At 41.5% G+C, this 26,125-nt stretch overlaps 3 protein-coding genes and 1 long non-coding RNA gene across 5 annotated transcripts in view; 3 read left to right on the top strand and 1 right to left on the bottom strand.

Moving 5' to 3' along the window:
• Positions 1–1,077: 1,077 nt before the first annotated feature.
• LOC129379410 (copper chaperone for superoxide dismutase-like) lies at positions 1,078–8,462 on the top strand. Its single transcript, XM_055060184.1, has 8 exons — positions 1,078–1,227; positions 1,454–1,526; positions 2,632–2,769; positions 3,929–4,103; positions 4,727–4,787; positions 5,307–5,384; positions 5,460–5,563; positions 7,221–8,462. The coding sequence occupies exons 1-8, from the start codon at positions 1,093–1,095 to the stop codon at positions 7,378–7,380; spliced, it is 924 nt and encodes a 307-aa protein (XP_054916159.1). The 5' UTR covers positions 1,078–1,092; the 3' UTR covers positions 7,381–8,462.
• On the bottom strand, positions 3,906–24,710 carry LOC129379411 (uncharacterized). Of its 2 annotated transcripts, XR_008608172.1 has the most exons (6): positions 24,656–24,710; positions 20,976–21,072; positions 20,660–20,753; positions 5,446–5,570; positions 4,490–4,567; positions 3,906–4,128 (listed from the first exon to the last, which is right to left on the bottom strand). It is a non-coding gene; the product is annotated as an uncharacterized LOC129379411 (long non-coding RNA). The 2 variants fall into 2 exon arrangements; XR_008608173.1 differs by lacking the exon at positions 4,490–4,567.
• On the top strand, positions 9,454–16,928 carry rbm14b (RNA binding motif protein 14b). The gene is made up of 4 exons (XM_055060181.1): positions 9,454–9,557; positions 12,106–12,458; positions 13,418–14,453; positions 15,218–16,928. The coding sequence occupies exons 2-4, from the start codon at positions 12,110–12,112 to the stop codon at positions 15,516–15,518; spliced, it is 1,686 nt and encodes a 561-aa protein (XP_054916156.1). The 5' UTR covers positions 9,454–9,557; positions 12,106–12,109; the 3' UTR covers positions 15,519–16,928.
• The window catches only part of actn3b (actinin alpha 3b), a 28,462-nt gene continuing 26,045 nt past the window's right edge, over positions 23,709–26,125 (top strand). The window contains exon 1 of the mRNA XM_055060176.1: positions 23,709–24,048. Within this exon, the coding sequence (XP_054916151.1) occupies positions 23,914–24,048 (135 nt within the window). The 5' untranslated portion in view covers positions 23,709–23,913. The remainder of the gene's footprint in view (positions 24,049–26,125) is intronic.

Genomic DNA, 26,125 nt, shown 5'->3' with positions numbered 1-26,125 from the left:
TCGATAAAATCACGGAGGTGAGCCAGGCCCCAGAAGATGTGAAGAGGTAGAAAACAAAAATGAATTAATTAGTGGCGGATTTCTTAAACAAAACAAGAGCAAATTTAAAATCTTTCAATTTATACTTGTGATCATGAATATTGATGTACTGGTTAGGATTATGATTTATCTAATTATATCCAGTGTGTGTAAAAAAACACCTTATTTTCAAGTGAATTCAAAATGGAAGTATCAGGTAGGTGCTGTCAATTAAATGCAATTTTAACTGATCATCAGCTAATCTGCTCACATTTTCCAAGATAAACCATTATCTCGGAAAAGTTGCTGCTATTATAGAGACGTGGTTTGTTTTGGGGTTTCTCTTTTCTTTTTTTTTTGTGTCTTTTTAGAACATTTGACTAGTCTGGAGCACATGTGCGTTTTAATGCAATGCTATGAAAGAAAGCCACCAGTAAAGACCTCAAAGGAGAAACAACCCGTTACCACATATTAGCCTCTTCTTACTTTTAGAAGAAGAAAAAGGTTGTCTGGAGGTTTTGCAAAGGCTTTGAAGCAATTTCTTTGTGTTTTTTTTTTTTTTTTTGCACAGTTGTCTATTCTGAAGAATTAAGGTAAGTATTAGCACAAACTAACTTTATGGCTAAAAGGTCATCAGAAATGACCTTTCAGAAGGTGTTCTTATATGTTTATGAAAAATGTTGTTTTCTTTTTTGCTCTAGTATTCATTTCTGACACAAAGCCTGTTCTCTTCTTTGGAAATGTGAGTGTGGAGCCTTCAGGCATCTGAAAGCAGCTCCCAAGGGTCAGCAAAACTTTAGAGGCTTTGCTATATTGAAAACTCATGACGTCACCATCCGGGTTTTCCCAACTTGTGTGAGTGTTACCGTGGTAAAAATAATCTCTCTTCTATTATTAGGGAAACTAATAACACTGACGGACACAAAACAAGTTTAGTCCGAGTTAACGTAAGACATTAAGGTGGTAAACCGCGGTATTTTTGTGTAGCGGCCGTAAACGCCTCATCTTGGCAGTAACACCGAATCGACGCCTGGTGGCAGCAGCGTGCGAAGACGTGTCTCTGACGTCACAAACATGGCGGCGCCCGCTAGCTTGGCCGGTAGGGTCATTTCCGTTTCCAGAAAACTCTGCCTTTTTTTGAGCAATTCGGCGGTTGTCACTCAGGCGGGGACGGTGGTCCGCAACATGGACACGGAAAGACCGGCCAAGGTGCGACGGCGATGCTCGACACTCTTTTCCCTCGTCTTCTGTTGTTTCGTAACATTCACGACTTGAAAAACGAAACGCGTCTTTGTTTATAACACGGCAGCCGAAATGAAACGTCTCCATGTTGGTGCCGTTGTGTTGCGTAGCTGCGATATATAAGAGTTCCCGTCACACTAACACAGCCGCTGGTACAGATAAAAATGTCTGTTGCTACGTTCCTCCTCCACAGCTGGAGTTTGCAGTCCAGATGACGTGTGACAGCTGTGCGGAGAAAGTTAGAGCCGCTCTGGAGGCTGAACCAGGTGAGGAAGCTCAAACTGTGAAACTTACTGCTGTTTTTTTATTTTTTGAAATTCTATTATTTCAATCATCTCCAGAGTTTGTGACTGTTAGCTTTTTGTGCTCAAAGAAAGCTCGATTGGTTTCTTGTGCACCAGAATCCAGTGTTGTTTTTGATGCAAGTTTTTTTTTTTTTTTACAAAGCATGTTTGAATTTCCAAACCAAAAGAATAAAATCAATTCCAAGTGGTATAAATATTTTGAATGCTGACAAAAAAAAAAACGAAACAAAACAGAAGACATGAGACAAAAATTCTGGGATAATTTCTGTTCTTGAATTTACATTGAAAGTGAAAATTACCAAATTACCAAAACGAAATCAATAATAATAATTTCAACTTTTCTAATATATTTGATTGATTTTTATGTTTTTATTCTGTGGTGGTTAAAAATTGTCAGCTAATCAATCCATTCACTGAGCCAAAAGTTCATCTTTGTTTATGTGTAATACATGATCATTGTTATAATAGGGACACATAATATTCTTCCTGGAAGCAAAAACAACTTTGAGCCATTAATTTGTAATTGACTTATTGGCAAAGACAAATATTACTTCAAATGTTTCATTAAAATTTAATATTGCATGAGCTAATTAGGCACGATTCATTTATTTATCGGCAAATAGAAAACATTAACTTGCAGACAAGTAGCATAATTTAATCAAGTCTGCAAATGTTTTAGCGAGTCAAACAAGATTTTGTGAGACCAAAGCTTTGCCTCCAAGTATCACCTTGCCGTTAACAGGAATGGAGGAGAAAATAATATAAAATTTGAATATTTTGTTATCATTGAAAATTGTTTAAACTACATCCCTCAACAGCAACTAAAAAGCATTTCAAAAAGTCGAGCTGACTGCCCATTGGCGCAATCGCCATTTAAGCAGCTGGAATGCAAATTGCAGCAAAAAATTCTTACTGTGTTTCTTGACAGGTTTTAGCTGTACGACACACTGTCCAATGTGTATAGACTGTATTAAATGACAACAGCATTCAATTTAAATGATTAAACATACTGCAAATATGTAGCAGTTGTTGTAACGTTTTTGATGGAGTGCTGTGTGTTTCGCAGGAGTGAAGTCAGTCAGCATCGATCTCAGTAAAGAGGAGGTCCTGGTTGAGACTGCGCTCACCAGCACAGAGGTTCAGTCTCTCATCGAGAGTACGGGGCGCCGGGCCGTGCTGAAGGGCATTGGCGGATCAGAGCAAGGTGAGAACGGAGGAGGAGGAGAAAAAAAAAATCTGGAAAAAAAAAAAGAGAAAAATTGCTACAAATGTCCACAGAGGTGGTCTCGCTAAATAATTTAACTGAAGCGCCAGTATGTCAATATTAACCTAAGTTATTGTCAGTGGTGTATTTTTCAAACAATCCAAGAGTTTTGATGCTGTGAGTTCAAAGCACTGAAATCCTGCGAGGATTCAGACTGAAAGAAAATGCAAAAATGATTCTATGATCCAAACGAGTGATGCACGATAAGCAGCAGCTCAGTCAGGATTATATCGCGCCAAAAGCCCAACAACGGAAAAAAGTAAAGACTTTTACTGCAGCCATAAGGTCTGGACTTTGATCTCACCACTGCTCTTTCGTTGTTGGTGTCTTATTGTACCCACATCTTTATCAGCTCCTTTATTTTTACTCTAACTTTTGATCCAATAGGAAGTGTTAGTCCACTCCTCTGCTGGAGCGCATTTGGAATTGATTCTACTTTTATCTATGAACTGCAGAGAAAGACTCTGGCTGCTTTGTCACATGCTGCCATGACGTCTGCGGTCTCAGTGGCATTTCTAAGACGAGTCTTGCTTGAAAACTGAAATGTCGCCTGTGTTTGAGTCAAGTTATTTTCCACAGTACTTTCATAACAATAATAATGATAAAAGTATGTCAAACACTAGGGAGGCGAGGGCTAATTACGAGTGGGATGTTTGCAAAGACCAAAGACAGAAATGCACATTAATGTCATGATATATATGGAAGTGTTTAATAGTGCAGACTTGTGTGCTGTAATTTGTGTCAAATCTCTTAAAAATGTATCACTATTATTGTTACAACGTATTTTAAATGCAGATTAGCAGATTACTTTTGTATATTTGGCTTCCAGTGAGGATGTGCTTAAGATGAAAATAGACCTGGATCTGACTTTTCATCCTCTTTGACTGGATGGCTAAAGAAGTTTGTAGACAAACGATTTCTAATGATCATTCACAGATAACAGCAAAGTGAAAAACATTTGAAAAAACATGTTTTCCACCGCAAGTCTGAGCTTTATAGAAATGTGACTTATTTAAACTTAAGAGGCTCTGTTTAAAAGAGAAAAAGATCAACAATAAATCAGCTGCGACAACCAATTCGATATGTGTGTGTTTAACAGATCTGGGTGCAGCCGTGGCCATGCTGTCTGGCGCTGGCTCGATTCAGGGCGTGGTGCGTTTCTTGCAGCTGTCCGAAGAAGACTGCCTGATCGACGGGACCATCGACGGCCTGAAGCCCGGGCCCCACGGTCTGCACGTCCACACGCTGGGGGACCTCACACAGGACTGCCTCAGGTGGGAGCGCCGGCTCATTGACGACCTGTCAGGCGAAAGCACCCCCCACTGAGCAACAGATTTCTACAGATGACTGATGTGACTTGATCCAAGGGAGATATTTAAAGATGATTTTTTTTTATAAAATGAAATATATATATATATATATATATATATATATATATATATATATATATATATATATAAACAAACAGCAATCCCATGAAGAAATCTGCAATCCTTTTATTTATTTGATGTTATGATTTGAGTTGGTAAATTTGATCAAGAAAATTAACCGAGCCTCCGGGCGAAGTTTCACAGCTCTGTGCCAAGTTGAGATTTGAGTCGTAAAGAAGACTTTGAGACGTTTTCTGAAGTTATTCTGTGGTATATTGCATCTCCATCACCTTAAATCCATGCAGTGATGTCTTGTACGGAGGTAATCTCTTGTTCCTGCAGTTTGTCCCAGGATGAAAAAAAAATAGCTGTGGAAATGAATAAAAAGATTGGTGACATATCCAATTTTACAAATTTTTTTTCTTCCTCAAAACAAAATAGCGTAAGCCTCCAACAAGGGGTTTTACGGCATATAAGAGGTTTTATTCTCCTCATCCGATTAAACTGAGTTTGTCCTTTCTCTGCAGCTGTGGAGAGCACTACAACCCATTTGGAAAACAGCATGGAGGTCCGGGGGACTCTGAAAGGGTACAATCAATTTGCCAACTTTCTTTTTTCCCTCCTGTTTTACTTATTTATTTATTTTCCCTCCCAGGCTTCCTAAACGGACTCGCTGTGTAATCCTTCCTCTTTATAAGTGGATTCGGGGACGCGCTTCATGTCCCCCTGGGGCAGAGCGGGTTGAAATGAAGTTTTGAAACAATAATAGGAAAAAGTTTCCACATATTGATTGGATCCTTCCTGGAACACAGCAAACGCGGTGTAGTTTTCTCAAACTGCTGTTCTGTTGTAGATTGTGAATTCAGCAAAGTGAGGAGGATTCTGGCTCCATTACGTATCTTTGCTTTAGCCCTTTGTCCTTAGTGTGCATAACAATGTGGGGAAAAAGGTTTGTTTGTGCATTTTTATCACAAATAAATGCTTGTAATCGACACTCTTTAATATCAGACAATGACAGCCTGCGTTATATTTCTACAGATGCACATAGTGTGATTTCCACTTTGTCATCTGTTTAAATCTTCTTACGCGCTCTGCGTGTCTTTGCAGCATGTAGGTGATTTGGGGAACGTAGTGGCCGGGCCAGATGGCCGAGCTTCATTCAGATTGGAGGACAGACAGCTGAAGGTAACCCAGGAGCAAACATGACATATTTGACATCGGCAGCACGCGGCGCTTATCAGCTCACCTTTTGTCTTGTAGGTGTGGGACGTGATTGGTCGATCCCTGGTTGTGGACTCCGGGGAAGACGACCTGGGTCGAGGCGGTCATCCTCTCTCCAAGCTGACCGGAAACTCTGGTGACGGGTTCGTACTTTGAAGATCAGACCGATGCGTGAAATGTTTGGAGAGGTGGACAGAGCAGCAGAAACATTTTAACTTGTTGCTTAGTCATCAACCAAACAAGTAGCACTACTGACCTGCTCTGCTTAAAGGCAATTGACTATTTTTACTAGATTTTTGGTGTTATCGAAGTCATTTTTATTCCGAAAGACGTTAGCATCTGCGATTCAATGTTAGCCATAAGAAAGACTAAATAAAACAGGAAATGTGGAGGGAACGTTATATGCGCTATGAGAGCAGATAACGTTTCACCAACCAACAGGACTACATCAGGTTAGCAAACACCACCTACATCACTCTAGTGTCCCAAGCTTGGCACATCGTGTGTTTTGTGTTTTCACAAAAAAGCAGCCTATCAGCAATGTTGACCCATATGTGCATAAGTTATATAAAACAAGTCCTCAGAAAAAGGCTCACATTTCTTCATTACATTCGTTTCATTCGATTTTTTTCCCCTCACCAACTCAGATAAAGTCAGTAAATGACTTTCTGTGTGGTTTAGCACTTTTCTTAAGTTGAATTTTGACGTTTATCATCATTTCTGTCGGGTAGCACATTAGGAAGTTGAGAATGTTGTAAATGAGGGGCAGGATAATGGCAGCCGGAGAAGGAGTGAGAAGGCAGAGATGGATGCGGAGGGACAGGAGAAGGAGATGGGAGAGGAAGTCGGGAAGCAGAAGCCACTAAAACAAAGAGAAAAAGTGCCAGGCACAGCCGCAGCGTGTGGGATTGGATTGGCGTTACGTCCCGCATGACCCTCTTAAAATTGAAGAATTCTGGTCCAAATCAAAACAATTTAAAAAATATATATTGATTTCCCTTCTAGCACGTAAATGAAGTTTATCTAGAGTGGATTTTCTGCACACTCACTAACCTGATGATGGAGACTAGTTTAAATCATTTTGTTCATGTCCACAAATGATCTTTGATTACAAACTTGAAAGACTCGCTGTGGATGAAACTAATTTTGCCAGATCTGTCAGGAAGTTTTTTTTTTATGCATCATTTGTTAAAAAAGTCTAGGTTTTCACTAAAAGAGGGTGAGATGCCATCATCTATTTCTGTAATCTAGATTAAAGTGACGGCGTTTTCCTTTTGTTGACAGACTGACTTTTTTTATTTTGTCATTAAATACATAAATGGGTACAGTTTTGATTGTTAGAAAAAAAAACCATACTGAAAATAAATATCTTTTTGTTTTGCTTCCACCTTCATCTGTTGACCTGCTCATCATTTTGGTGAACACTGCGATGACGACAGATATTTACCTGATTTCCTCTCTGTCTCGCCTGTGCCCCATCCTTGTATTTTGCAATTTTTGGAGTTTTCGGTTCAAGACGGATGAAAAGTTGGCGCGCCAGAATAAACTCAATGCTGTTTAAAATATATATGTGTAAAAAAAGAATACCTAAAAACAGTGGTGACGTGGATGAGTTTGGGTTGTTACTGGAAGCGTTTCTGGCGTCAAAAACCAACTCTGATTTGAAAGACTGTAACTTTGTTTAACAAACAAAGCAACATGGATTTGCGATTATTTACGTTTGACAGTTTGTTGCACATTAAGTTAATCTTTTATCTTCCATTCCTGAAATTTTCTCTGTCACTTCTGTGACGTTCGCAGGCTGGCCTGTGGGATCATCGCCAGATCGGCGGGCCTTTTCCAGAATCCCAAAAAGATCTGCGCGTGCGACGGGGTCACGCTGTGGGAGGAGAGAGACCGGCCGGTTGCCGGGAAAGGTCGGAGCAAGATAAACCCAGAGACGCCGGCGGCACACCTCTGAATCTTCACCAAAACGTACCGGCTGGCGTTCGGATGCAGGAATTCGTGTCCGCAGAGGCACAGACGGGACATTTTGTTGACAGCAGGTCAGAACCCGGAAAGAAGACTCAGCACTTGGAAAGTGATTTATAAAAGTCTTGAAATTGCAGTAATCGTGCCGTCCTCTGATTGCTTCTAAGGCACAAGGGCAGGTGTGGCAAACATTATACTTGTTGGTGTTTTAATGCTGTTATTTTGTAAAAGGTGGATTAGGAAAACCTCCTGAAGCATAGAAAAAAAACCACTGTCCTGCAGACCTTCCTTCAGCTCCAGCATTAGACATATACCTGTTCTCATAGCATGTTCAGTTGTGTGAGTTTTGCTGAAGAGATTCGAATCTGGAACACTGACTGCATTTGGAGCGGACCCGTTTTGCGTCTTAATCTGTTCAGTTTAAATCCGCAAGGGCGATGCGAGTGGCTGGAGTCGGAGATTAAAGGGGCAGCAGGAGGAAGTCTCCAGATTGAAAGGGCAAAAGGGGCTAATTGAGAGAGGAAGGCCTTTAGGGACTGCGCTCTCAGCAGTTTTTTTTTTCTTTCTGTTCTTCCAGCATTCAGTACGGAGTTTCTTTACTGCTGCTGCATAAAGGCCATAAAACTCAAGTGACATTCCCATTTCTCTTTTCTTGTGATATTTTCTTTGACAAATGAATGTATTATGATAACCAAACTACAACCTGATTACTGTCGGTATATATTTTTACTTGATTAAAAAAATCCATATCAGGACATGATGGTGTGTGATGTGTTGTTGGCCATGTGAGTGCGTGTAGGAAAAATTGACATTGATCTTTTTACTAATTGAGCATTTGTCTTGTTCTGCTGATGCCTGAACGGGCTGATAGATGCCCTCCAAAATGTTAAATCGCTCTCTCTTTTATTTTTTCTCTCTATTGGTTTCTGAGCTGCAATGTCATCCAAAAATATCAGAACTATTCATATCCTTTTTCCATGTTCACAAACTATTTCTGTGGATTGGAAGGAAAAGAATACATTGTTTTCATGACATTGTACAAATAAAAATCTGAACATGTGAAGTAAATCTTAATTCAGCCCCACAAACCATGGAAAACAGTTTTTTATCATTTATTTTGTTTACTGTGGGCTAATTCTACAAGCATGTTGTTAAGTTACACCTTGGTGTTGCATATTGTCCATTCTTTATTGCAAAATAGTGCAAGTTCATGCAGATCGGATTAGTTTTCAAGCTTTGCCACAGATTCTCCCATCTTATTTAGTTTTAGACTTTGACTAGGCCTTCCTAGCACATCAAAGTGCTTTACTCTAAAGCATTCTTTTTGGATGCTTTCAAAAGGTGGCGTGGTTGTTTTTTTTTTTTTTATACGGTGTCGATCGGGTAGGGAAATGTAGCCTATATGAAATATATGGGACATAACAGCAGTATCGGGTATTAAAATCGGCCCAAATTTTCATATCAATGAATCACTACTAATCAGATGTTATTGGTTCTGGTGAACATATCAGAAAATCAAATGCAAATCAACAAAGTTAATTTGTATAGCACTTTTCAGCAACAAGACAGTTTAAAGTGCTTTTATATCATAAAAAAACATACAGTCAACAATTGACAAAGCATTAACAGTTGTTAAAGTTTGTGTTTGATTAAAAGGAGCTCGGTGTTTCATCTGTTTTGCAGTTTTCTGGAAGTTTGTTCCAGATTTGTGGCGCATAGAGGCTGAAGAAACAACTTCACATTGCATTACTTTGTGTTGGTTCATGGCTACTATATAATTTTACTTCCTTAAAAACAACCTAGAGTGTTTTTGATGTCAAAGTTCGATTTCATGTGTAAACTTTAGATGAACTACACTGTGGAAAAAAAGCAGAGCCTTTTGCACGTGATCAAAAGTCTATTTTTGCTCATATCTTCTCCCCACTTGTTGCTCTCCTTGGAGCCCAGCACAGTGGCGGTGAGCCATCCTCTTCCACTGCGGTAGCTGTAATTAACTAAGCATGCTTCCAGGAGCTCTGTGTGTGTTCTTGGGTGATTTCGCGAGGATTCAGCATCCTCCGGGTGCAGCAGCAGCAGCAAGCCCTCCCCCTCCGCAGCTTCTCCAGCAGTATGCCCGACGTTCAAACGGAAGCAGACGCTACCATTTTGAAACACAGCACCGCTAAGGTAAGATGGTAGCTCCTTCGGCTTTAACTGCATTTTTCGGTCGTGTTATCCCCACGCAAAGCCCCGTGGGCGGCCAGCAAACCCAAATGGTGTCGAATAACATACGTTTTACTCGGAAATGCCGGTTTAGGACCGGGCTTTCTCCGGCCGTGTTGTCGCTCGCGGAGCTCTCGTGCTGCAATGCACGCGCTCCTGAGCGGAGGGGGAAAAAACGCGATTGGTCTCGACTACGTTGATATATTTTAGAAAGGCCGCCGCCTCAGCTGATATTAGGCGTTTATTCGGCTTTCGTTGCTGTGTGAGGCGGGCTAAATGTGCGGGAACGCGTCGTTCAACGCGTTGACATTTTCTTTTTTTTTTTACCGCTGGTTTAGCTTGAGACGAGCCCAGCAGCAGCATCCCCGCCGCTCCGCCGCTGCTGCCCCGTTCACAGGGAAACCTCGACCGCAAGGCGCCGGAGCCAGCTAAACACACTCAACATGCGGCTTTTTCTACTCCTTTTTTGTTGTTGTCGTTGAATAGTGACGGCAGCAGTGAAAATGTGTTCACTCGGCGTGGCGCTGCGTCACCAGGAACCAGGTTCTGCCCCGGTCACTCCACAGCGAAGCAGCCAGTGTTTCACGCAGCGGCCATTGTGCCGCTGTCGTTTGGAGGAAGACGTGCGTTTCTTTTGTCGAGCTGCGACTTACAAGAGGCGAAACCAGAAAATAGAAATGTTCCCCCCCTCTGGTTTCACGTTCCGCTTTGGCCTTTGATTCACAGCCAACCATAAAAGGTTGTTTGGAGAGAGAAGAAAATGGGCCTGTTCAACCATCTGTTTTGGTGTAAATTGGGGTTTTGTACATTAAAGGCAACGCTGAAAGCATAATCACAATTTGGTGCCATAAAAGTGGTTATTACAGTGAATCCAGGCAGACTTAATAAACACTGGCCTTCCTGAACTCCAGCCTCTGTTTGCCTGTCTGTGTTCAGTGGATGAGTGTGACTCATAGCTGTGGGGGTGATCAGCCTGCTCTTAAATAAAGAGACCAGCTTTCAAATCAGGTCTCTTTTTAAAACAAGAGGAAAATCTCCCCAGCTCTATATTTGACTCTATATCTGTGGGACTTTCAAAGGTGTGTATGTGGTCGACGTGGTTCTGTTTGTTTATTTTTTTTGGGGTAAATTTGAATATTAATTTTAATCATTCGTTGCTAAAAGGGAGACCATGTGTTAATTTTTCGGATTTACGCTAAACATTTAAGTTAGTCTGATTGGATTAACAAAGTTGTTCATTTAAGAGTTTTAGTCAGTCTTTCAGTTTAGTTTTAATACAGTGAGACTTCAGTTTTAAAAGGATCTAAATGTGATTTTAATTGGCCGAGATCTTAGCTTGTAGACCTGGCTGCTTTTGGGCCAGGTCTATTCTTCTGAATTGAATTGCAATTGAACAAAACCATTAGTCATGTCCTTGTATGTTAATCTGAGCTGTTACTCACAAACAGAGCAGCTTTATCTTTTACTTTAGAAAATAACTACTAATCATAGAGCTGTGCAATATTAGGACTTTGGATTGGGATAGTGTTTCTTCCAACAATCTCAGTGACTTTTAGTATCTTGGACACTATCATTTATGATGAGGACATTGAAGTGAGACTAAATATCTTGTTGGCATGTACTCAATATTGTCACACAGAAGTGTGCTATTGTAGCCACACAAATGAGATGGTAAAATAAAAGGCCTTTTTGGTTTAAAAATAAAAAAAACCTGAAATCAACCTATTGGATTGATGCATATTTAATTCCAGTCTCTGTATTGACCACCAGGCTAAAAATGATTTTGTTATCAATTTCTTTACCTTTTGAAGTTTTGGTTTAATGGAAAAAGTAGAAGCAAAGGGAAACGGAGTACCATGTTTTGGTCATCCAGAACTGCCATTTTGGACCTTTTTAGCTAACCAGTTCATGCCCATTAAACCATGCATATCAGTTTATCTACCTGTTCAAGTCTTTTATTATGAATAATTGAGAAAAATATTATAAACTGCTTGAAAATCATATGATTTCCTTTTCGTTGAAGATTTTTTAAATATTTTGTATTAGACAGAAATAAGTTGATTATGGCTTTGATCAAAAAGCAGTCTAAATAACAAATATAAACTGATAAAAACAGTATCCTGTATTTTTATTATTGGAGACACGTGTCTCATTTTCATATAGCAAATTATTGAAAATCACGCACCATTTGTACAATATGTGTACCAAAACCAACGTACATTCCTACAAAATGTTGAAGGGTTAAAAGCAATAGTGTGCATGCGTAAAGTGAGACTCTTCAAAAAAAAAAATTTAATGTCCAGACTAGGTCATCTTAAAAACAACCAGTTATTAAAGTTATTAATCTTAACTTTGAAGTGCTTTCCTAAAAATCACAGTGCGTGTGTAGAAGAAGTGATAAAGCAGCAGAAAATGTAGGACTTGCGTCTGTAGGATGTAGCTGTTCCTGTGCAATTTATACCAGTTGTTCTATTCCTAACATCAGTAACGTCATCCCTCCGTTTCTCTGCAGCGCTATGGACAAGAGCCACACAGTGAAGCTTTTTGTGGGAAACCTGGCTCTGGACAGCACCCAGGAAGAGCTGTCAGCCATTTTTGAACCGTATGGCCAGGTTGTCAGCTGCAGCGTGCTGCGACAGTTCGCCTTTGTTCACCTGCAGGGCGATGGAGCCGCCGATCGAGCCATTCGGGAGCTCAATGGGAGAGAGTTTCGAGGACGGAATCTGGTGGTGGAGGAGTCGAGGGGGAGGCCGTTGCACTCCACAAAAGTGTTTGTGGGTAATCTGAGTGGGATGTGCACCACTGAGGACCTCAAGCAGCTGTTCCAGACATTCGGGAAAGTCCTTGAGTGTGACAAAGTCAAAGGTGAGCAAAATACCTTGCAGGTATTGTGATTTATCTTCCATCAATTTGTACATGTACCACATTTGGTTGTTAATAGTTTGATATATTTAAAAATATTCCTTTGGAAGTTTATTTCTTCCTTTCTCTCATGTCTCAGAACATTATTTTATAAATTTGAAAGTTTGGGTTTCCCTTCCAAAGAACTGATGTGTTTGTCCATTTCATGGTACAGGAACTAATAAGTTGCAGGTTGCCTATGATTTCTGTAAGCAGTACATCTCTCGTTTCTGTAGAACTAGTCTAGAGCAGGGCCATTTCTTGAAGACTGGAGATGGCCACCATGCTGTAGAGAGTTTGTTGAGGCCATTGTCACAGTCCCACAAGCTGGAGCTTATAACATGTCATTTTGAAGCAAATATAGCATTAACACACCTTAACGGCCTTTGAAGGGAATGCTCTCGTTGATTCTCAGTGTATGGTCGTTTGATGTAATAAGAAGATATACTTTATCTTAGTGACTAAAGATAAAGTCACTAAGATCCTTAGTGACTTTACCGTTTTATGGTCTGTACCGTTTTATGGCAGGATACCATATCCGTTGTTCAATCTTTAAATCCCCAAGACAGTATTTTCTTTAAAGCCCTGGTAGTTTAGCATGAACATATAATTAGACTTGATATTATATTATTTATAACCAATTATCTGACTAGTCAGGGTGAAGTTGGCCTTTTAGATGTGCACTTTAAAGAGACGGGAGATAAAAGTATTTAGGAGAGGAGACTTTATTTCTTTATTGAAGTTAAACTACTAATTAGGCATTTTAGTACTTTAATGTTTTTGTAGATGTTGACTTCTCGGATTTTTAAGCTCATGTTTTCTCAGCTCCTGTAGTAATATTTTAAACAATATCTATATTCCTTTTCCATTGCAGTATAAACCCAAACACCTTTGCTGTGCCTAACGATGATTGTTTTCCACAGGCTATGCCTTCGTTCACATGGAAAACAAGGAAGACGCTCTTCAGGCCATTGAGGCTTTGCACGGTACTTCGTTTAAGGGCCGACCGCTGTCTGTAGAGCTATCCAAGGTCCAACCCAGCAAGCAGACACCCACGGGGAAAATCCCATGCGTTAACTGCGGGAAGCAGGGCCATTATGCTGGAGAATGTCCTGTGGGCAAGCCGTCTTTAGAGCAGTACCAGAGCCAGGCTGCAGTCCTGGCCGCTGCTGCCGCCGCAGCTGCCGGCCTGCCTCTGCAAGTTCAACAGAGCGTGCACAATTCAGTCTACAACACGTCCACCTTTGACCCCACGTACGCAGCTCTCACAGGAATCACCACTGGCACACGTACTGATGGAAACCCGGTGAATCCGGCTGTCTACGGCGCCCTTGCCAGCCAGGTGTATGGTGCTAACGTGGCCAACCAGCTCTATGGGACCGTGGCGAGCCAGGCAACTCTTACATCAGGCGCCACACAGGTGTACACCTCAGTGACCCCCAATATCTATGGCCAGGTGGCTGCATCTCCAGCTGCTGCTGCTGCAGCGGCGGCTGCTGCTTACACAACTCAAGTTTACACCCCGACTGTAGCCAACCACCCTGTGTACTTGGCAGCTGCTCCAGGAATAGAGATGCCAGCAGCAGCAGCTACAGTGAACCCTGCTTACTCTGTAGCCCCTGCGATTTATGGTGCTGCCACCCCAGCCTACGCTCACATCAGCGCCATGGGAGCAGCAGATCCAGCCTCAGCCCTGTTTGAGGCTGCAAGGCAGGCTCACTACTTTGCCCAAGGCCAGCAGGTTGTGGCTGATCAGCAGACAGCTGCTGTGGCAGCCGCTGTGGCCAAGTCAGGAGAGAGAGACCGTAGTCCTTTACGCAGGTCGACACCACTTCTGCCAGACCCGGTTATGAAGCCATTCATATACCAGCGGGCCAAGCCACGCAGACCCTTGCTTCCGACACCAGCTGGCCGTGCCGCAGAAGAGGCGGTAGAGGCACCAGAAGACCAGATGGCCAGGTGGGACATGACTGTTGATGATTAAAGGACCGCATACTTCATCCGAAGCCGAACAGTCGACAGTCATGTGGTTTCAGCGCCTTCATATTCGCACACACCTTTCAGACAACGGCACCGACCACCTGGGGGCAGACCCCGCACGCTTCAGTGTCTCACTCCTACGGAGCTAGTGCCACACTTTTCTCCAGACAGCCTCCTCCTTGAACAACGACAGTATAATTTCCTCATAGGAGTTATTAACCATTTTCCATTCTAGTAGTTATTTAGTGAAGAATCGTACCAATGTACATAAACAGCGCTGTCGGAACCAATTTCCGCATAAAACATGGCAACAAACTTCTGGCCAATCACACAAGTCTTTTTTTTTTTTTTGTAAACTTTTTATACTTTTATTCTCTTGCTTTTCTTTTGTTATTTTGTTTGTATTTCCTCTAACTCATGTAAAGCATATGAATTGCCTTGTTGCTGAAAATGTGCTATGTAAATAAAATTATCTTACCTTACTTACCTTACAAGACTTTGCACAGAGCTCTGTCAAAATAGTTCGACCCAGGCCTGTCACCGGGTTCGGCGGGCGAATGTCTCTTTGCGAACAAACGACGCAATTTTTGTCAGGCGTCGACGTCAATGACAGCCGATTTCGGCACTTCGGATGAAGTATGTCAGGGCCTTTGACCTCAGCCTTCTGTGTCTGCTCTGCTACCTATGTCCTCTTCTCCTTAATGCAACCTATGCCTCTTGATTTTCACCCTTTTTTGGGCTAGGTACTACGCCGAGTACTACCAGCAGTTGCAGCAGTACCCTCAGTTCCAGTATGCCTACCCATCGAACACAGTGGCAGCCATTGCTGGCATGCCTGGAGTCACGGGAGTCCCCGCGATGTCTGCCCAGCCAGTCGCTACGCTGGAAGCCCTCAGGCCAGTGGTCCCCACTGCTGCCGCAGTGGCAGCTGCCATGGCTGCGCCCAGGGTGTATGAGCCGCCGTTGCCGCCGCCTACGCGCAAGGAGGCCATCCTCCACCGCCCCGAACTCTCCCTTCACACGCCTGAGCCCCCCTTCCGATAGTTGCACTCAACTGTCTGCCCCTGCCCCCTCTCCCTCTTTGCCCTGATCCCTCACCCCTACATACCTTTTCCACTCAAAACTTGACCACCTCTGTGTGTATGCGAGTGTGTGTGTTTGTGTGCCTGGGGACTGGCTGGGGGATATAAAACTGAGGGCTGTTGGGCTTAATAACTTGCTTTACGACTGGGCTGATCGGCTAACCTTGGTCCAGTTTGCATGACCACAGTGCAGCTTTGAAGACAGGCCTTCATCTATTTTTATGGGCATTCTGTGTGCTTTTCTGTTTTAACTTATCGTGCCAGTCTCACACTTGTGCCAGTATTAGACTGACTGAGTCAGTCGTTTCTTTTGCCTTTATTTCTGCAACCCAGTTATGATTTTCTAGGGCCAAATCTCCAGTAATTTACATCAGCCATTCTACTTAGGCCTAGATGATCAGATAGGGCAGCTAATTTGAAACCTTTTTTGCCTTATGTTGACGAGTACCAATTTGTAATGTTCTTAGATGAAATGTACACTTGTTGTGTACCAGCTGCATTGTACTGTGTCCAACAGAACCAAGGTTAAAGTATTTTGGGGAGATTGCTTGTCCTGGATGGGATATGGATGTTGTACGTGTGATTGCGTGAGACGTGGGGGCTCTTGATTTTGCAGCGCACAAACGCAGCGGCAGCAGCTAAGACTGCGCTTTGCAGAGAAAAAAAAAAACAATAAACGTAAAGCACACATAGACGTACTGTAATGTTCATTCATATCTATCCTCGCCCCCTTCCTCTTGAGTCTCATCCTCACCTTTAAACTACGACACTGAAAGACACTGCTTCACCTTTTCCTCTTCCTAACGACAGCTGCCTACCTCTTATTGTAAATTTCATTGTAGATTGTATTCTATTCTGTACGTCTCCACACATTTCACCCTATCAGCAATTGCAGCTCCATGTAAAGCTACATCAGTTCAAAGTCTGGGTAGCTGGATTTTGTTTTTGTTTTTCTTATGTATTGTATTTGGTCCTCTTTCATGTTCAGAGGCCTTTTAAAACACAGAAAAAAGTGTTAAGAGTTTGTTTCCAACATTATAGTTTACCTGTGATATAAGTGAGCGTATGGGATGTGATGAGTTTTCAACAAGAAAAACAATGCGTAACTACTGAACAAGTTTACAGAAGAGCTTTGGATTGCATCCTTTTAGAAACCATTATATCTGACAAGGTCAGTCATGTGCCTCAAAGCCTTTAGTGAAGTGCATTAAGTGGAGGGATCTCCCATTTTAAGTGCTTTTTTTTTTTTTTTTTTTTTAATCATTTCAACTAAAGCAACAGGAGCCTCAAAGCTCAGAATCCAGAGGGCTACAAGTGGTAAAGCTTCCACACCTCCTAATGGGTCTGTTTATTGCAAACGGTTTTTTTTTTTTTAGAAAAGCCACAAAGTGAGCCTCAGAGGTTCATTATATAAGCCTTTGGTTTTAAGCAGAAACAGCAGTGATAGCACCAACGAAGTGAGAGATGGGGCAGTGTCTTCCAGTGGCCCCAAAATACCCGCCATTTCTCCATCAAACGCCAGATCTGCTTTAGATTCTGATTTAAAAATCATATTTGAGTATGTTTCTAGTTCACTTGTCAAGTCATCTGCAGTTCCTTGCAAAAATAAGCATTTCTACCTCTTGCAATGTTGTCACTTTAAAACCGTGAGTGTTAATGCATTAACTGAAATTGAGCTGATAAATTGCAGCACATAATTGTGAAGTAGAATGAAGATTGCCACAGATGCTCATTTAAATGTTGGTCTGGTCAGTGTAAGACATGAATATGCTTTGATCTAGTGTTCTAGGATTGCCCTGTATTTAGCGCCATTCTGTCAACTCTAATTAGCTTCCCTGTCTTGACTGGACAAAAGCATGGCCACAGCATGATGCTGACACCACCATGTTACTCTGTAAGAATGGTATGTTCAGGGTGATGTACTTTCGTTTAGTATTTTTCCCCATGCACAGCATTAGGCCAAAATCGGACATTTTGGTCTCGTATGATCGGAGCACTTTCCTCCTCGTGTTTGCTGTGTTCCTTGCATGGCTTCTTACAAACTGCAAACTGGACGCATTCTGGCTTTCTTTTTGACCTTCTTCCTTATCAAACAGATTTGTCTAATAATTGTTTTATCGACAGATTTTCCTATCTGAGCTGCGGCGCTATGCAGCTCCTCCGCAATAGCCAATTGCCTCTTGGCTGCTTGCAGATCGGTGGTTTCCTCTTCTGGCAGTTAAGATAGACAGGTTTTTCAGTCGTGTTATATTCTTTTTACAGAGATGCTGGGATTAAATCAAACAGTTGTTTACTGATGACCAGACTTCTGTGCTGGGTTTTATGAAGAGTTATGAAAGCGAATGTGGTTGAATATAGGAGTGTCCTGATTCCATATTGACATCTACCAAAAATCCTTCATCCAAACCTGTTGGTTAATAATAAATCGGTCAGTTGTTCTCATATTAATTGTTCTTCACTATTTTCTTCTCTGAGTAATATCAAACCTTTTCTAACATTCCACACTAACGTATGTTTGATTCGTGCTGATACTGTATCATACCCGTAGCAGCCAATACTCAAAGCTGCAATATCGGTAACTTGTTGGAAGTAAAAAACAAACAAACAAACAAAAAAAACCTTTAGCTGGACACCTGGTTGATTACAAATGCTCACATTTTTATTTTTACACAAATCCTATCCTTCCACTTCACAAATAATGCTCTACGTTGTGTTGATCTATCGCAGGAAAGCCCAATAAATTACACTGAAGTTAGTGGTTGAAAGTGACAAAACGTGAAAATATTTTAGTAGTATGCAGTATGTTTGCAAGGCACTGTAGAGAGGGTTTATGAATTATTTGGATACTGATTTATTTTATATATTTTTTTGTTTTCTAAATCTGGAATTGGATTTCTTGATGCGTTTCACATTGATGACAAAGTCCAGAGTGGCGACATCCATACATTTACAATCAGTCATTTGTTTTGTAGCTAGTATTTGACAAAAGACCAATGCACAAACAGAAAAGACCTTCTGAAATCACCCGACTGCCTCATTGTTTCCCACTTCCCCGCTCCTTCTGTGGTTTTTAGTGGTTATAAGTGACTTTTGCATCTCAGTGTAATCTTTCCGTGTCGTATATATAAACACATACCAGTTGCATCCTTTGTAGAATTATGTGGTTTGCAAAATGTTTTGTTTGCCTTGTATTTTCTAGAACAGTATTTTTAATTTAGCCTTCTTTTTATATAGAACAGTGAAAAAATCAGCATGCCTTTTATTGAGAAAATGTATATTTTAAACCTTATACTGATAATAAAGAATGTTTGGCTGACTATTGTGGTGACGGAAAGCAAAGGGTTTGGACATTTCGCCTTCTTCCTGTTTATGTTCCTCTCCATTATGTCTCTCTTGTGTAAAAATGACCACCAGACCCATTTGACTGGGGACCCAGGGGGAGGCAGGTGTAGATGCTGGCCCAGCTTTGCTCACTTTGGTCAGGGTAAGTCCGGGTAGGAGCTCCTTCCTCTCTCCAGCCTCTCAAATGAGAATATCCCAAATTTAGAGCGATGAGAGCGGCACCTAAAATTGATCTCCATGCATAAGATTGCATTGTACACAGTGAAGCTGGTGTGAGGGCTGGGGAGAGGCTCACAGATAGAATGGCCTGGGTGCATTTTGATCTGTGGAGCAGTCCCTTTCTTGGGGTTTGATGGGTGTGCGTCTGGTCTGGTCCAAGTCTGGTCTCTCTCCTTGCTGCACCAAATTCTCCCTTTTCCGTGTGTCTCTGTGTTCACTATGCTCTCAGACCTGCATGTGTGATAATCTGTAACTGTGCCGCAAGAGAAAAAAAAAAGCAGCCCAACTCGACAGTCCAGCTCTGAACTAACTATCTCAACTGAATTAGGTCACCATGCTACCTGGAACACCCTGTGTGCTGCCTCGCGTGAGCCATGGGGACGACTTTTAGCGCGACGCCACCGCAGTGGAAACTTGTTGTCTCTCTTTCTCTTCACCACCAAGGTAAATCGACTAAATGCAAAAGAAAGAAATCATGACAGCACTGACATCTCTTCTCCCTAATTGCCCCATCCCCCTCCTCACTTTCCTTTGACTGTGGCTTGACACAACACTCCTACCCCTCTTCCTTCCCTCCGCCATTACCACCTCCTCCACCCCTCCCCAAAGTCCGCAATCTCTCTTCTACTGCATCGGCAGTGTTTGTACCTGTAGCCTGGGTCTTCTCACTGGGAGTGATGGGCCGGCTGGGGTGGGGCAGGGTTACGACCCCTTCTTATGACTGATCCAGTCCTGCATCAGCATATTGAGGTGCCCTATGTTCGGTTTGTGTGAGCTGGTGAACAATAAGTGCGATGTGTCGGGGTATGCTTGAGTGTGAGTGTGGGTGCTAAAAGAACACACACAAAAAACGGGATACTTTTTGGGCGCCATTTCATTGGTCAATGAGGCTTGGCGTAAGTGGACACACCCCAAACCCTTCCCCTTGCCAGCTAATCAACTCCTGTCCCCCGCCGTATTCGCCGCCCTCAACCCTCTTCACTCTTCCTTCCTTCCTCCTCCCCCTCTCCCTCTCTCACCCCCGCCCTGCTCTCCCTCTTTGCGCATCTCCTCACCTCTCCGCCGTCCACACACACAGCGCTTTTTGTTTTTTTACCCGCCGGCACCGCCGCCTCCTTGGATCTGGGTTCCATCGCTCTGGCTTGGACTCAACTTCCCAGAATCACCCACCTGACCCAAAACACCTCCCTCCCCGCCATCCACCTTTGTTACCATAGATGCCCTGGCGTGCCAAAAAGGACTATGTATTTGAGGCGGCCCTCCTTTGGACTTTGTCCTGTGACACAGAGAGACTTCAGAGCTCGAGGAATTGCTTTGCTACAACTGTTGAATGTTGGTTGTCCATAACATGGCTCTGGCAGGGGATGTGAAGGCAACGTGTAATGTAAAGCAACTTGAAACAGAAGATTGACAGTTGTCAATCAGAAACGTCCTATAGGAAAGGCGCACAGGCCAGACTGACCTGCAGATTCTCATCAATCTCAGGGTTCCTATAGGACTTTTCTGTGACACGTTGTCTTTGTAGCTTGTGTGTGTACTTACTTATTTTTTAGATCAACCTCTGGATGAGGTTTCAGTTAACTTGTCTCGCATTTTCCCAAAGAGTTTCTGGATGGGAGTGACGCATCCTTTATGCCTAACAAGCAAGAAAGCACAACATATTTGAAAATTTGATGGGTTGATTATGAGGTGAGTTCTTGGTTTAGTTTTGAGGGTGTGGATCATATAGAACAATAAAAAGGTTAAAAATCTATTTTCGTACACAGATCGTGTACACAGGCCAGTTTTATTGTAATAAACCTAAACCAGAGTAGGGCCTCCGTCCCAACCTCCTCTCTCCCCACTGGCGCCTCCATACCTTCTTCTTCACTCTCCCAGCTCCGCTCAAAAGGCTTCTTCTGGTGCTTGTGAGTCTGGGCCTTCAATCATGCTTGGGTAAATGCAGTTCTGCATCTCTAGAAAAGAAAAGAAAAAAGAAAACCCTGCTTGTAAATCAGTTGCACTGCATCGCCCACCAAAGCTCACTGCAGCCTCTGCCAACCTACTCCCACACCCAGACTCCCTCTCCCCCCGTCCACGTCTTTGTCTGTTGTTGTTTTAGCTAAAAAAAAGTGCATGTGCATATTACGCACGTGTCAGTTCGTTGTTTTCAGTGGGATCCTGAAGGTCATGTTTGTCCTCCTGCAGGGGATAGTATATGGGAAATCCAGCTAAGTGCAAACTGGTTCAAGTTTGTTTTTTCAAGCCAGTCCTATGAAGGGCCAAAAGTGCCACAATCTAGTTAATTTGATATTATTAAATAAATACATTTAATAAGCACATAATGTGTTCCATGTATGACTTAAATATTTACTATTGTACTAGTATTTTTATATTAAACATTGATTTTTAGATATTAAATGTGAACCTCATTGATTACACTTTAATGTTGGTGTATGTTAAAATTATACAGATTTCATTTAGTAATTTTCCATAGCTCCAGTCCTCCTTTAATACTCTCATTAACACCATGAACTCTAATTGGTTGATCTGCAAATGAGACTGTTGTTCAGACCAATCACCTTTAACTAGAGAAGTGTTAGCCCCGCCCTCTGACCAATGATGAACTGTATTTGTGATGTGCTGCAGAACTTCAGTATTAATTCCAGTATTTCCAATTTGAATACTTTATTATACATTCTTTTAATTAATTAATTTGTATATGGCACTATTGTCCCTTCATAGACCCCAGTCCGCTATTAAAACTTTTTTCTTTTAAATTGATGTGACTTTTTCAGCTCAAATTTGAACGGGAAAGGACTGATGTACATAACTGCAGTGGCAAACCTCAGACGTTTGTAATTTTTTTTTTTCATCCAGAGGGCGGACTTGACAGGAAGCGGTGTAGATTTTACAGATCATAGCTGCAAGTATTATTTACATTTTTTGATGTCGCTCAATGAACAATTAAAAGCAAATAACTGAAAAGTCTAGCGAGTTTTACACAAGCTATTTTATGATGAAAACTCAACATGTTTACATCGGTCAGATCACTCGTTTCAACCGTTCTCAGCCTCACGAGAGGAACAGTAATGTAACCACTGAGCTTCCTAAAGTAGGTTAATGGACCAAGCTTACTGTAGTTACATCAGATGTTTGATTAATTACTTTCTAAATCACTCTAGATTCCAAAGATGTAAAGGGTGACTTAGTAATTTGCTATCTCAAGAGGGTAGGAATGTGGATACGCTCATTTCGAAGCAATTAGCGTTAGCACAAAACCGAATGTTAGGGGATTTCAATTCCCAAATGTTAGATCAGAAAGTTGCATCAACATGTTTACTGTGAATGACAAATCCTGATATAGATACAAGTTATATTGTATGGTTGTGTATTCATATATATGCCTTTTAAAGTGTATTTCTTTTGTTGTTTTTGCATGCAATTTATGAATAAACTTTTTTTTTCTCAAAACAGTGTCCAGATCTGTTATTATTTTTCAGCTACATCATTAGGATGTAGCTGAAAAATAAATTGTGTGAATGTAATTTTAGCTCCTAAAATGACTTTAGAGCTGCTGTGAGGAATATGTAACTGATAAACTAGCAAAAATAGTAGATAGTTGTGAAGTGGAATGAAAAGTGGTTTTCACATTTTTCTTAACAGAAGAAATTTGTAATTGATCTTTTTTTTTCTATCATTAAGGGAACAAAAATTCCAACCAAATTCACCTAATTACTAAACAGGGTTCACTTGTATAATCTAGTCTCAGTACAAATTTGAATCCAGCTGTGAAGTGATTGGATGTTTGAGAACATTAGGGCGCAAGCAAACGCATGACAATCAATCAAAACAACAGGTGGTTAAGTGAAGAGTACATGTAGATTACAAAACAGGATTTCAAGTTTTACATCAAAGGGTTGTTTCCTGTCTTCTGAAAATTAAAAGTACATCACAAGTCCAAATGTGGTTGGTCACTTAAACTAGCAGCCTGGGTATGAGAGCTATGGCAACTGTGGATGTGGATTTTAAAGCTCAGTTTGGAATATTTTATTTTTTACGTTAGACCAAACCTAACTTCAAGCAAATCACAACATGTGGTGAAAAACTGACGCTCACCGTCCCCAGGTTGAAACAAGGTGGAGGCAGCATCATGCTCTTTTTTTTTTTTTATCACAAGATGCATAATGTAAGTTGTTGTTGCAGTAACATGAAACAGTTCATGGAGTTAGAGTACCTTTGCTACTATTTCACAAAATGAGGAACTGTCCTCATAACTTCATCTAATTTTTGTATTCAAAGAAAATTCCATATTCAGTGTTTTTTTTTTTTGTTTTTTTTTTGGTGATGTTGCATTTTAAAAAGTTTGACGCTAAAGAGGCTTGAGTTTACCATTGAGGATCACTAACAGCGACAGGTGCATTACACAGGCCATAACCCCCTCACCCCCAGCCCAATGTTGAGAGGAGGTTTAATTGACAGAAAGCCAGACCACTCACAGACCAGTTATCCCCAATTGCAAAGTTTTACTCCGCCTTTTAGGCCTTTTTAGGCTCAGAACTTGACACCCAAGCTGTAAGGACCCATACTTATTGGGGTGCTGTCACGTGTGCTACTTTTGACCAGGAAAGGAGCACCGGCCTGCAGGGTCTTTGTTAGTGGGCACCACCTTCGCACAGCCACCTCTCACCAGAGGAGTCTGGTCTCCGCAGCCCCTAACTGCCTCTCCCCTCGACGTCTCTCGAGCTGATCTTAATTTTTTTTTTTTGTCACTATAAGCTGACGGGGACTTACGAAGTCCTGACAGAGGCGGAACGATGACAGCTGTCGAAACCCAAATTACATATAACACCTCCTATACGATCCAACATGAAGATGCGTATATGACCCAGGAGGAGGACTGGGACAGGGACCTGCTGCTGGACCCTGCCTGGGAGAAGCAGCAGAGGAAGGTAGGGTTGGATGAGCCGCCTCTGCAGCAGCGGACTGTAGCCTGTGGTGGCGTGCGTAATTGCGCACAGATTCGCCCGTGCGCTTCACGCTCACATGTCACCGAGAGGCATCTCTGTGTGTTTTATCATTCTGAATGGCGTCTGCTTTAAAATCACCAGCCTGGTTATAATAATGAACTTTTCAACATATAAGATGACTCAGCTGTGCCTTTGGTGTCTCCACACCTGGCACTAACCCTGCTGGAAGCTGCGTGGGCAGATATTTTAGGCTGTGGAACCTTCTCAGTGTTGTCTTTCAGTTACCCCACAGTGCCTTGCAGACTGACTAAATTTAATACCCACCCTCCCATTTTTTTTTTTTTTTTTTACTTTGGCAGACATTTAAGTCTCAACCGGGAAAATTACACGTTAACCTTTGACACTTTTAACAAATCAGTTCAACAACAAAACAAAAGAAGCAAACTAAAGTCGTATTGGAAAAATAAAACGGCTCCCAAAAGTAGAAGTATTTGCAGTACTTGCGTATTTGGAAGTAAAGTAATTAAAACGAGCTATGTAGGCAATATACAATACCCTACAAGTTTATTTAAAAAAGCGTAATTTTTACCTCGATATTGTTAGCCAGACGAAGCTAGCTCCGGCGCTCAGTAACCTATCACCATGGCAATTTGACGGCCTTGCGTCATCTCACAGGTGTGTGTAATGAGCTAGCAGCTCCTTCTGACAATCTGAACGAAAGCACAGCCAGTAAGTACATCTTTATTCAGTTTATACAATACTTTCCCCAGTATTTTAAACTGTTTTTTTTTTTTAGTTATTTTTAATTTAATGTCAGTGTCTTGTTTGCTAGCTTGTTGCTGCGTCTTCCGCTTGCTAGCTAACCACCGCGTTCGATGGCGGGATTCTTGTAGGAGGGCCCAGATCCTTGTTCCACCCAACAATTCCTGGAGTCCGAGCTGAAAATAGCTTTTCAGTAAATCATTACTCATGGGTCAGGAAATGCCATTAGGGTTTATCTCATTAACAGCCCTGGACGGTCTTGACAAATATCACCTTGTTATAAAAAATTCATAACTGCTGTGTTCAAAGTGGTTTCATTCCAACATTAGGTTCGGTGTCCAGCTACGACATAGTTAGTCGACATGCTGAGCTTGAAAAGAGAATAGTCGGTTAAATCAAGGATAATTAAAAACAGATTTGATCATCTTTTTATTACACATACCATAATTATTAAGGTATGCAGTTTCAGAGTGGTGCTGCAACTTCTCTAGGCTATTGCCTAGAGAACATAACTATGTTATAAAAACTCCTGATGCAGAAGAGTTTTATATAAAATTTAATTACTCCCGATGAATGAGCCAGCATTTTAAAGTGATGGACACAAATTTCAAAAGTAGCTGCATTGCATAGGCAGCACTTGAATTTAATTCCCCTCTGGGATAAATAAAGTTGTTTTAGATGGAACTGATTGTGGGGTAACTCACTTTTAAGTTTAAATCATTAGTTAGGAATGGGTTTTTTTTCTGTATTTGTGGACCTAAATAAAAAAATATGTACTTATATCTAAACTAATTAGAATGAATTGGCATATCCAAGAGATGATTTAGGACTCATCTTTGCATATTTTTACTGCTCATTTATGCAGTTGTAATGGATACAATTTATAATGGGACTGTAAGTAAACACAGTTCAAACCTCTTAACACAATTTGGATGACTTCTCCGCTGATCGTATTCTCTTATAAATTTGTGTGATTACAAATTTTGCAACTGTCCAAAACTGCCTGACTTTGTTGTGCTAATTGCTGAACAATTTCTCATAAAGTTTCAAAATTAAATACAAAATTTAGTGGCAGTATTTAGAGTTCCAGTCACACATAAAAACATTAAACCTTTATTCATTCCTTTTTTTTTGTCCTTGAAACAGCTGTTTTGTTTGTTTCAAAGACGAATAGGACAGACTTTTTCTATTTCAATGTAAGGCACGTCCACAAAGCTGCTTCTTACCATTAAGCTGTGCTGGTGCCGCAATCTAATTTTTCCGACATAAACGAAAGGATTTGAATTTTTAAAAGGCA

Source organism: Poeciliopsis prolifica, unplaced genomic scaffold, assembly GCF_027474105.1.
Source record: "Poeciliopsis prolifica strain line A6 unplaced genomic scaffold, Auburn_PproV2 SCAFFOLD058, whole genome shotgun sequence".
In the NCBI taxonomy this organism is placed as follows: Eukaryota; Metazoa; Chordata; class Actinopteri; order Cyprinodontiformes; family Poeciliidae; genus Poeciliopsis; species Poeciliopsis prolifica.
Note: the sequence above shows the minus strand (reverse complement) of the source record. Positions and strands in the feature narration are given on the sequence as shown.

Excerpts from the sequence above, each read along its gene's own strand:
- LOC129379410 (XM_055060184.1), top strand. The coding sequence starts at position 1,093 with ATGGCGGCGCCCGCTAGCTTGGCCGGTAGGGTCATTTCCGTTTCCAGA. Across the intron at positions 2,770-3,928 it reads CATTGGCGGATCAGAGCAAG|ATCTGGGTGCAGCCGTGGCC; the intron begins GTGAGAACGGAG and ends TGTGTTTAACAG. Across the intron at positions 5,385-5,459 it reads TGGAGGACAGACAGCTGAAG|GTGTGGGACGTGATTGGTCG; the intron begins GTAACCCAGGAG and ends TTTGTCTTGTAG.
- rbm14b (XM_055060181.1), top strand. The coding sequence starts at position 12,110 with ATGGACAAGAGCCACACAGTGAAGCTTTTTGTGGGAAACCTGGCTCTG. Across the intron at positions 12,459-13,417 it reads TGAGTGTGACAAAGTCAAAG|GCTATGCCTTCGTTCACATG; the intron begins GTGAGCAAAATA and ends TGTTTTCCACAG. Across the intron at positions 14,454-15,217 it reads CCAGAAGACCAGATGGCCAG|GTACTACGCCGAGTACTACC; the intron begins GTGGGACATGAC and ends TTTTTGGGCTAG.